The following is a 12,006-nucleotide window of genomic DNA, read 5'->3' on the forward strand; positions in this document are numbered from 1 at the left end:
TACCCAAAGCCACAAAACTAATCAGTCTTAGACCTGGGATGGGACCCATGGTCTACCTAACCACATAGCTCTGGGTAATAGTAGTAGTACTAAGAATAATGACAACAAACACTCATTGAGCCCTTATCATGCTTGCACATATCTGCTATAGGCACCATGGTAAGAAACAGAGACTTTCCCAGAGGTGCACAGCAAATAAACCAATAATATGAGCACCTACTATGAGTTAGGCCTGAGAGATGATTTTATGGACATTATGTGTGGGGTGATGGGTGAGGGGAATGTTATGTCAGCAGTTCCAATGTATTAAATCCAATAGTAGGGTCGGAGATGGGTCTGAAGAAACGCCAGCCTTCTTGCGGGGCCTGTGCCTTTTCGCTGCCTCCTCTTAACACACAGCTGGCCCGCAGCCGCCCCCCGGGCATGCATGGCCCTGGGCAACCTGTTCCAGGCCAAAATAAGACTCGGAACCTCCGAAGGCTTCTTCCAGCTTTAAGACAACAAATGTGGCATCATCTTCCCAGCCAAAAAGAGTGACTCCTAAGCTGGAGCTTAGTCCACAGCAGATACAGGAGCCACGCCACGCTTTTGATCTCTCCGATACTGATGCAGCGGGGACCACTGATGTTAGAGAGCTCAAGGTGGTGACGAGAGCAATGGGCTTTGAACCAAGGAAAGAAGAGATTATGAAGATGATAAGTGAAATTGATCCAGAAGGTACAGGAAAAATGAATTTCAATGACTTCTTGACTGTGATGACTCAAAAAATGTGCAAGAAAGTTTCCAAAGAAGGCATCCTGAAAGCTTTCAAGCTCTTCGATGATGATGAAACTGGGACCATATCGTTCGACAATCTCAAACGTGTATCCAATGAGTTGGGTGAGAACATCACTGATGAGGAGCTGCAGGAAATGACTGATGAAGCTGATCGAGATGGAGACGGGGAAGTCAATGAGGAAGATTTCCTGCGTATCAGGAAAAGACCAGCCATTATTAAGAGTATTCTCTCCTGTTGCAAGCACACACAACTAGTTTTAGTGCCTGTTATTGTGTGAAACCTGGGTTTTGAGAACACAAGTGTTTTTCCCCCACTAACCTCCCTGTATACCTTTAGTAACAACCTCACACCCATTTTCAACTTTTTTAAGTGTTCTTTGACAATATAGTTCTTTGTGAGGTGACCTGCTGCTTCCTTTAATTCTCCAAAACAGAACAAGAGCACATTAGAGCATTTACCCACTTGCCATTCTACCTTGTATTGCTTCACTCTTGTCATGCAGTCCCACATTTATGCCACCTTAGAAAGACTTCTCAGGCAAATACATGTTGTAACTTTGTCACCACAAACAGCAGGCATCTCTACAATGGTTCTTGTTTTAATTGACACCTAAGTGCAGCTTTCTCTTTTAAAAAAGACAGTGAACTCTCTCACTTGCAAAAAAAAAAATCCAATAGTAAAATGAAAAACAAACAGGCAAGTGTGAGTGTTTGCTCTTTAACATCCAGGTTGAACAGCCCAAACCTCAACAAGTAAGCGTTGAGGAAGGTGAGTTCGTTTTCATGAAGTTCAAATGGAAGTGGAATTCCCACTCTTCTTTGCAGATCTGTCTGGATAAATTTGATGATACACATTCCGGTGCATGTGTCGTCACCGATCATCACCACGGAAACATAAACATCTGTGCTCTAACAAACACTGGAGTGCAGCGTCACTGAATGTGTCAGGGAGGAGAGGAAACTCGCTCAGGACGATAAGGCTCTCCAGAATAAAAGTTCACTCAACTACATTAGCAGTGGCAGCCTTGGTCGTGGAGAGAAATATAAGCATTACTTTTCTGAAAAGCACAAAATGGGAGTCATGCATTGCTAAAGGCTGGACACAGTTGATTTCGAGATGTTGTCCACATTCAAAACAGTTTCCTTAAAAAGTCACTATCTATGCTGTCTTGCATGATGACAATAGAAATCCTTCAGGAGCAGGGAGCTCATCTCCCAAACTGCTCACAGAAAATCTCCTGCAGGGCAGGGGAAGGCTAGCGGGGACTGCTGTCTGGTTCTGGGAGAGGCCTCGAACAATCAGAAGTAGAATTGACCGTGGTTGTGGTTTGTGTTTATTGTTTGATGAGTCAGTGGCAGTATTAGTTATGTAGTTGCAGAAATTAATAACTAAACGATGATTCTTGGCCCTGCATGGATTTATAGAAGTTGCACATGGGTGAGTCAGATCATGGACTGAATCCAGGGCTGAGGTATGTTTAAGTTTAATTTGTATGGTGCTTAAAGAAATGATATATTTGTTGCTTTACAATGAAAAGTAATGAAATTTTATATAAAATTCTGGATTTGCAAATTATGTTTGTATTCAGAAGATCTAGTAGTGCTGTAATCACATTTTCAAATAACAACAATTAGATCAAACAGAGGAGTTGTGTCCCTTTTAGGTGGGGCATATACTCTACAGTTAGCCACAGTCCCCACCTCTCCCATGGTGTTGCCTCTAGCTAATTTTAGTTACTTTCCTTTCTGTCTGGCCCTATGAGCATTTGATTTTGTGATCATTGGTGGTGGTATTAGAGAGTAATTATTCCTAGCAAAGCTCCTGGCATATGAAAGGCATCCCTAAATGGTAGCTCTGATTATTCTTTATCAATTATGGGCACAGGTATTTAAACTTGATCTTTAGGTTAGCACTGTCCAATAGAACGTCCAGTAATGATGAAATGTTCTATCTCTGTTCTGCCCAACATGATAGTCACAAGTTGCATGTAGCTATTGGCCGCTTGAAATGTGGCTAGTATGACTAAAAAAATAATTTCTTTTTTAAAAAGTTTAATTAATTGAAAATGAGATTTTAATAGCCACATGTGGCAAGTGGCTACTGTATTGGGCAAAGCAGATATAAATAATGGGATTGAACATCCAGTCAGGCGTCCTTGTTTAGAATAAAATGTGGAGAACAGACACTGGGCTGTGTGGGGGCATGTTCATTTTACAAGAGATTACTTTCTAGTGGGCTTCATCACACAGCATCACCTCCTTTCAGAAAGGAAACCTCCCCTTATTACCCAACTAGAATTTTTGTCGCTTTAAGGAGCCAAAGCTATGTGTTTTCAAGATGTTGACTGTCCATTCCTACCAATAAGAACAAGTCATCTGAAGTGTGAACGGGAAGGTTTGCTGCTGTCCAAATAAGGATCCTGACTGTCCAGTTAAGGGTACTGCATAAATATAGTAACTAGACCTGGGGGTGGGAAAGCCTAACTTTTTTGATGAGCTGCTTGACTGACCCTGTCATTCATGAGAGCACAGAGCCCAGAGCCAGTGCTGCCAAGGGGACTGTGGAAAGGCGATGGTGGCCTGCTGACTGCTAGAGGGATCCGATATTCCCAGAGCCAGGGCTCCGTGGGCTGCCTGCCATCTCTGCGGTTTCCACCACAAACACACATTGATCACATCGAATGATCACATTGCCATATACCAGCTACAAAGTAGGATTCTCAAAGAGCCCCCTTTCATACAACTTACTCATTGCATGTTGTTTGCCCAAAAGTTTCTGACACTGACCTGCTTTGCTGAGCCCAGCAGTCAGAACCCTCCCTTCCTTCATCATAGGTTTGGAAACCCAGACTTCGGCCTATTGGTAACTTACCAGTCTCTGTTCTGAAACTTGCCCTACCAGTGGTTCTCAACCTTCCTAATGCCGCAACCCTGTAATACACTTCTTCATGTTGTGGTGACCCCCAACCATAAAATTATTTTCGTTGCTACTTCATAACTGTAATTTTGCTACTGTTATGAATCGTAATGTAAATATCTGATATGCAGGATGTATTTTCAGGGGTCGCAACCCATAGGTTGAGAACCGCTGCTCCAACTTGTCTAGCTAATAAATAACTTCACTGCTTCTAGGGATTTATGCACAGGAGGGTAAAACTAACATTAGCCTGTTTCATTCAAGATGAAGCTCTGAATTATATCCCTCCTCCCCTCCCAAAAAAGGCCCCCCTAAAAACAGAGAAAACCCTGTTTCCCATTTTTTCACTTCTCACAGGAATCTACAACAGAATTTGAGCTGTCTTCCAAAGTGCTTATCCTAGCCTACATTCGCACTAGCGGTGAAGAACTCTTTTTTTTTTTTTTTAAAGATGCATGTTTTTTTTTTTAAATATTTTTTATTGATTAAGATATTACATATGTGTACCCTCTACCCCCCCCCCCCCCCGCTCATCCCCTCACCCCCCCCCCCCCGTTGTCCGTGTCCATTGGTTAGGCCTATATGCTTGCATATAAGTCCTTTGGTTGATCTTTCCCCCTTGCCCCCACCCTCCCCTACCTTCCCTCCAAGGCCCGACAGTCCAATCAATGCCTCTCCGTCTCTGGATCAGTCCTTGTTCATCAGTTTATGTTGTTCATTATATTCCACAAATGAGTGAGATCCTGTGGTATTTATCTGCTCTCCAGCTCCATCCATGCTGTGGCAAATGGTAAGAGTTCCTTTTTCTTCTTCCTCTTCTTAAAGAATACCTTTCAGCATTTCATATAATGCTGGTTTGGTGGTGATGAACTCCTTTAGCTTTTTCTTATCCGTGAAGCTCTTTATCTGACCTTCCATTCTGAATGATAGCTTTGCTGGATAAAGTAATCTTGGTTGCAGGTTCTTGCTATTCATCTCTTTGAATATTTCTTGCCACTCTCTTCTGGCCTGCATGGTTTCTGTTGAGAAATCAGCTGACAGTCGAATGGGTACTCCCTTGTAGGTAACTGACTGTCTTTCTCTTGCTGCTTTTAAGATTCTCTCTTTATCTTTTGCTCTTGGCATTTTAATTATGATGTGTCTTGGTGTGGTCCTCTTTGGATTCCTTTTGTTTGGGGTTCTCTGCGCTTCCTGGACTTGTAAGTCCATTTCTTTCACCAGGTAGGGGAAGTTTTCTGGCATTATTTCTTCAAAAAGGTTTTCAATATCTTGCCCTCTCTCTCCTTCTGGTACCCCTATAATTCTGATGTTGGTACGCTTGAAGTTGTCCCAGAGATTCCTTACACTATCTCTATATTTTTTGAATCTCTTTTCTTTTTTCTTTTTCGGTTGGGTATTTTTTGTTTCTTTGTATTTCAAATCTTTGACTTGATTCTTGGGATCCTCTTGTCTGCTGTTGGATCTCTGTAAATTATTCTTTATTTCAGTCAGTGTATGCTTAATTTCTAGTTGGTCCTTTTTCATGTCCTCCATGGTCTCACTATACTCCTTGAGGGATTCATTAAATTTATCGGCGGTTCCCATAAAATTCTTGAAAAACCTTATAAACGTGGCCTTGAACTCTATATCCAGTCGTTTGCTTTCCTCCGTTTCTGCCATTTGTGACCTTTTTCTTTGTCTCCGCATTTTGGCTGCTTCCCTGTGTTGATAGAGTGGCCCTGCGCGCCAGGTGTCCTGTAGGGCCCAGTGGCTCAGCCTCCCCAGTTACCTGGGGTAGACACTCTTGGTGCACTCTTGGTGCCTTGGTTGTTGTAGGATTACTGGGAGGAATTGACCTCCAGGCCAATTGGCTGTGGGAATCAGCTGTGTCTGAAGTGGGAGAATGGTCCCCCTCTGACCACTGGGTAGAGTGGCTCCTGGATCTAAGGAGGTGCTAATTCAGCCCCTGCCTGAGGCCACACAGCAGGAGCCAGGAAGAGGCTCAGCTGTGAAGCAATGCAAGCCGCTGCAGGGCCTTGGGCCTTCTCTTGGAAGTTCCGGGTCTGCCTGGCTGGGCTGTAGTTAGGTACATTCACATGCAAAAGCCTCTGCCGCAGCCTGGGTGGGGCGGGATCTCAGGGAGTCAAAGGGCGGTGAAAGCAGCTATGGTGATTCTCCGCGCCCGGAGCCGCACGTCTCAGTGTCCCGGTAACGGCTGCAAGCACCTCTGAGGGAAAGCCGCCCTCAAGTTCGCCCGCTGCCGCCTGACAGACCAGCCTCTCCCCGTATGAGCCCTGGGTCCCCAGAGACCCGATGGAACCAGAGTTCAGAGCAGTCGGGAGCTTGTGATTCAAAAAGACAGCCGCGTCCTCAGGCGCCAACCCCTTTCCGCGTGCGCGAGCCGCCGCCGTACCTCTGCACTTCACCTCTGCAGCTCCTCTGGCTCTCAGCGTGCCCCTCTTTTCTTCTAGTTGTAGAAATTACACTCAGCCAGCCTTCCTGTTGTTCTGGACGATGTTTGCTCTGACCCTTGCAGCATTCTTCAATTGTTGTGTGAGGCGACAATTTCCCGGTGTTTATCTATGCCGCCATCTTAGTTTCTCTCCTGAAGAACTCTTATGATGCTGCATGTCTTTGCCAATATCGGTACTGTCAGGCTTTAATTTTTTCCAATATGATGGGTGTATGATGATGTCACAATATGGCTTTAAGGTTAAACGATTGTCTAGTGGAAAATATAACAGATGTACAGAACATTACATGAACTTATAGTTTAAAAAACACAAAGCAAACACTCAAGAAATCAGGACCCAAAACAAAAAATAAAGCAAATCTCCTAAAGTCTCTCCAACCTCTACTCCAAGGCCATGTGTTCCTTCCTGATCTCAAAACCTTCCCACTCCTACAGGTAATCACTATTTGAAATATTGCAATTGTTTCCTTGCTTTTAAAAATAAATAAATATATTTTTTAATTTTTTTTTATTTCAGAGAGGAAAGGAGACAGAGAGAGAAGTAGAAATATCAATGATGAGAATCATTGACTGGCTGCCTCCTCCATGCCCCACACAAGGATCGAGTTTCAAACCCGGGCATATGCCATAACCAGGAATTGAACTGTGACCTCCTGGTTCATAGGTTAACGCTCAACCACTGAACCACCAAACGGGCTGTTTCCTTGCTTTTTTTTTTTTAATATATTTTAATGAGTTTTTACAGAGAGGAAGGGAGAGGGATAGAGAGTCAGAAACATCGATGAGAGAAACATCGACCAGCCACCTCCCGCACACCCCCTACTGGGGAGGTGCCCGCAACCAAGGTACATGCCCTTGACCGGAACCGAACCTGGGACCTTTCAGTCCGCAGGCCAACGCTCTATCCACGGAGCCAAACCGACTACGGCTCCTTGCTTTTTTAATGACCTTGATAAAAGGACTAAGGGGAGAATTTGACTTATGTGATATATGTAGGAATTCCACCTACAGGAGAGCTTCAGAGACAAAGGGAAAATGAGAAATAAAAAACATCATGAGCTAAGGATGAGGTCAGGGACCAGGGGCTTCAGAGGGGAGGAAGGTCATTCATAGAATATGAGGAGCAGATATTCAGTAATTAGTTATTTGTCCTGCAAACCTATGTTTGCATCCCAAATTTTATGTATAGTTTTATTTTAGAACATCATGAAAATGGAACCATATTGTCTTTCCCTCAACAATGTGTTTATGTGATCCACTCATGCTGTTGTATATCCCTGTAGATTGTTCTTATTACTCAAAGTTTTCCTGGGAATAGATATGCCTCAAATTATTTGTTCATTCTATTTTTAGATGAACATTTAATCTTCTGTTTTAGTTATCATGAACAATGCCATACTGGACATTTACATGAATCCCAGTGCACACTTCTCTGAAGTATATTTCTGAGAATGGAATTACTGGGTCAAAGGGTACATACCTTTTTTAAAAAAAATTTTTTTTATTGACTTCAGAGAGGAAGGGAGAGGGAGAAAGACAGAAATATCAATGATGAGAATCATTGACCAGCTGCCTCCTGCATGCCCCACAGTGGGGATCGAGCCCAGCAATCCAGCCGGGCATTTGCCCTGACCAGGAATGGAATCGTGACCTTCTGATACATAGGTTAACACTCAACCACTGAGCCACACCAGCCAGGCAAGGGTACATAACTTTTGAACCTTATTAGATAATGCCTGTTTTCTGAGACATCTACCAACAGTGTGTAAGAATTCTTATTCCACATCCTCATCAACACTTGCTATTGTGTGTGTGTGGGGGGGGGGGTACTGGTAAGGATACAATGGCATCTCAGCATGGATTTCTCTGCATATCCCTCATTACTTGGAAGTTAAAAAACCTTTTCTTTTGTTTATGAACCATTAAAACTGGGACAATCAAGCCCCTGAGGGTTCATGAGAAACTTACCTCTTCTTTAAAGAATTTAAACTAGGTGCCTTGCCCATAATAAGCATTATTATTAAAAAACAACAAACCTTTTTGCTCTATAGGACAGAGCAAACCTCCTATACATTTTAGAATCATCTTATCAAATTAAAAAAAGAACCTGGCAAAAATTTGATTGGCTTGCACTGAATCCACAGATCAATGTGGAGTAAATTTGACCTCTCTACAATATTGAGTGTACCAACCCATAGACATATCTTCTCTCCTCTATTTAGATTTTCTTTAAAATCTTAACAAAATTTAAAAATTTTTCTCCAGAGACCTTCAACTTATTCCTTGATTTTTTTTCCTGGGTACTTCATATCATTGATGCTTAGTATCTGATTTAAAATTTGCTTTCATTTGTTGCTGGTATTCTGAGATGCATTTTTGAATGTATTATTTTTTGTTGTTAATCCTCACCCAAGGATATTTTTCCATTGATTTTTAGAGCGAGTGGAAGGGAGGGGGAGAGGCAGAGAGAAACATCAAAGTGAGAGAAACACATCAACTGGTTGCCTCCTGCACGCACCCCGACCAGGGCCAGGGATCAAGCCTGCAACCTAGGTGTGTGCCGTTGACCAGAATCAAACCTGGGACTCTTCAGTCTGCAGACTGATGCTCTATCCACTGAGCCAAACCAGCTAGGGCATGAATGTATTTTTCTCCAACCAGGAAACTCTCTTTTTAATAAGTTATCTGTATATTATATTGAATTTTCCATGCAGAAAAACATTATCTGCAAATAATGGCAGTTCGGCTTCTTCCTTTTTTAATTTTACCATGCTGGTTAGGGAATCTAGTACATATTTAACAGAAGTGTTGATAGCAGGCATTGTCGTTTCATGACAGATCTTAAAGGAAAGGTTTTAGCTTTCTACCTTGGGTGTAATACATGTTGCAGATTTTATGGAGCTACAACTTATTAGATTAAGGAAGTTCTGTTCTATTCCTAAATACTCTAATAGGTTTTCTTTTTTAATTAATTTTTTAACTTTTTTTTTTTTGAGAGAGGAAGGAAGAGAGAGAAACATCAATTTGTTATTACACTTGTTTATGCATTCATTGGTTGCTTCTTGTATATGCCCTGGACCTTAAGGTATCAGAACAACACTGTAACCAACTGAGCTACCCAGCCAGCCAGATCCCCCTTTTTTCTTTTTCATGAATGGATACTAAATTTTATAAAATGCTTTTTGTGCTTCTGTTAAGATGATCAAGTGAATTTTTCTCCTTTTATCTATTATAGTGACAGACTATATTAATTAATTTTCTATTTTACATTCTTAAACATGGTTTGGCCATAAAGCATTACTTTTTATTTTTATACATTGCTAGATTAATGTGCATATATGTCTATGCTAATCTCATAAAAAGACCTTAAGAATGTTTCTTCTTTCTGGCAATCTTTAATAGAACTTGCCAGCAAAGCTATACTTGAAGTTTCTTTGTGAGATTTTAACTACTGGTGTTTTTTTTGTTTGTTTGGTTGGTTTTGTTTTTTAATCATTAGAAAGCTAATCAAGTTCCCTAGTCTTAAACCAATATTGGTCATTTTATAAGAATTTGTACATTTTGTCTAAGTTTTCCAATTTTCCACAATATTTTCGTATTATTTCTTACTGTCTATATAATCTATAGTAATGTCACTTTTTATTTCTGCCATTATTTGTGCCTTCCTTTTTTATTTATTGTTTTATATATTTTTATTGATTTCAGAGAGGAAGGGAGGAGATAGAAACATCAATGATGAGAATCATTGATGACTGTCTCCTGCATGCCCCCTACTGGGGATTGAGCCTGCAACCAGGCATGTGCCCTGACCAGGAATCGAATGGTAATCACCTAGTTCAGTGGTTCTCAACCTGTGGGTCGCGACCCCTTTGGGGGTCAAACGACCCTTTCACAGGGGTCGCCTAAGACCATCGGAAAACACATATATAATTACATATTGTTTTTGTGATTAATCACTATGCTTTATGTTCAATTTGTAACAATGAAAATACATCCTGCATATCAGATATTTGCATTATGATTCATAACAGTAGCAAAATTACAGTTATGAAGTAGCAACGAAAATAATTTTATGGTTGGGGGTCACCACAACATGAGGAACTGTATTAAAGGGTCACGGCATTAGGAAGGTTGAGAACCACTGTCCTAATTCATAGGTGCTCAACCATTGAGCCACATGGCCAGGCCCTCATTATTTCTTTATCGCTCTCCCTAGTAGGTAGCAGTAACTCATAAAGTCCTAGGCTCACCCACCACCTAAGCCTCCAGGCACCACCTTCCCTCTTCTAGATCAGATACTTCTACATAGATGATTAGCAAGCCTAAAACCTGACAAATTTCAAAAAGAATTAGAATGAATCTTCTCTTTCATTGTCAACATTAGATGGTCCCTACCCTTTGAGATGGGTACCATAATTACTATAGTTAAGGAAATTGAGATTCAACCAAAACTACACAGTTAGTAAATAATGGGGCCCAAATTCTACCATGCTCCTTTTCTTTCTCTTTTTAAAATTTTCCTTTAAGCCTCAGTTTTAATTCTGCCATTTACTAGCTGGTGTCCTTTGTGTATAGAAAGTTACATTTGAGTCTCAATATCCTCATCCATAAAATGGTTTTTATATAATTTTCCAAATTTGACTCTGCATAGACAGACACAAATATACCCAGCAACTTACTTTTATCAGATCTTGAATATCTATCCTCAGCAGTATGCTCTCTTTTTTAAAAAAATCTTTATTATTGAAAGTATTACATAGGTCCTCCTTTTCCCCCCATAAAACTCTTCCAGCTCCTGTCCTCCCCCAGTACTCTCACTCGTAATAGCTCTTAAATAGTTGCATATTATTCACAGCAGATTCCCTTATTTATTGAATGAATGTAAAAATCAGTAAAGACCCACAAGATATCGTTCCTTATAATGCTGATACAATGCATTCCTGGCCAACCATACCTCCTTGCAAGACTCTCATCTTTTGAATGCCTTCCCTTATTCCAAACCTAGAGTGGGGGACAGGGAACCAGCAGCTTCACAGAATTTGGTCATATATTCAGCAAATGTGAGAAGCATCTTATTGTCTTATTCACTAACCAATAATGGCTGAGGTCTTTCCCAGAGCTGCCTAGACAAGACCTTGTCTTATCTAGGCAGCTCTGAGAGAAAGGTTCTAATCAAGACTCTTATTCAAAACATAATACTGATTATTTTGAAGAATTCACACCATGTTCTCTCCACTAGAAAAGGCCACCAACAGGCACGGGCAGCAAGTCTCACTTGTTGAATAAAAAGCTCAGTACTATAAACAGAACCTCTGAATTTCCTCATCTTTGCCCCTCCTCTGCCACCTGGCTACAGCTACAAAACTTATGGTAAGAGTGCCACTTACTGTTAGATTCATTACATTGCAATTTGAAACCAGTTCTTCAATCTTTGATTCTAAATGCCAAACACAAAAGGCAAATGACTTAGCAGAACTGTTGACTTTTGATAGTTTACTAAGTACCATAAATTATGCTACGTGCTTTGTAGCCATAAAACCACAAAACTGACCCTGTTCCTTAAAGTGGAGATGATACATAGGTATTTCCTTAAAATACACAGAGAAGTCTAAGACATAAATGCCTTAACATGTCCAATTCCCACATACAAATCTCTTCCTCAGTCCAAAATCATGTAGTATCTATGGACTTTATATGGTAAAAATGTTGGATTCTACTCTTGGCTCCACTATTTATTACCTATTACTTATTAACTGTCTGATGCAGTAGAGAGGTGGTAAAGTATGGAGGTTAAGTGCTTTGGCTTTTTTTTTTCTTTTTCTTTTTTTTAAAAAAAAATGTTTTTATTGATTTTAGAGAG

At 40.9% G+C, this 12,006-nt stretch overlaps 1 protein-coding gene across 1 annotated transcript; it reads left to right on the plus strand.

Moving 5' to 3' along the window:
* Window positions 1-461: 461 nt before the first annotated feature.
* Window positions 462-1,432, plus strand: LOC132235903 (centrin-2-like; the record flags this gene model as incomplete). Its single annotated transcript, XM_059699041.1, has 1 exon — window positions 462-1,432. A coding segment is annotated over one exon (594 nt), but the record flags the coding sequence as incomplete, so codon positions are not given.
* Window positions 1,433-12,006: the final 10,574 nt, after the last annotated feature.

Source organism: Myotis daubentonii, chromosome 5, assembly GCF_963259705.1.
Source record: "Myotis daubentonii chromosome 5, mMyoDau2.1, whole genome shotgun sequence".
In the NCBI taxonomy this organism is placed as follows: domain Eukaryota; kingdom Metazoa; phylum Chordata; class Mammalia; order Chiroptera; family Vespertilionidae; genus Myotis; species Myotis daubentonii.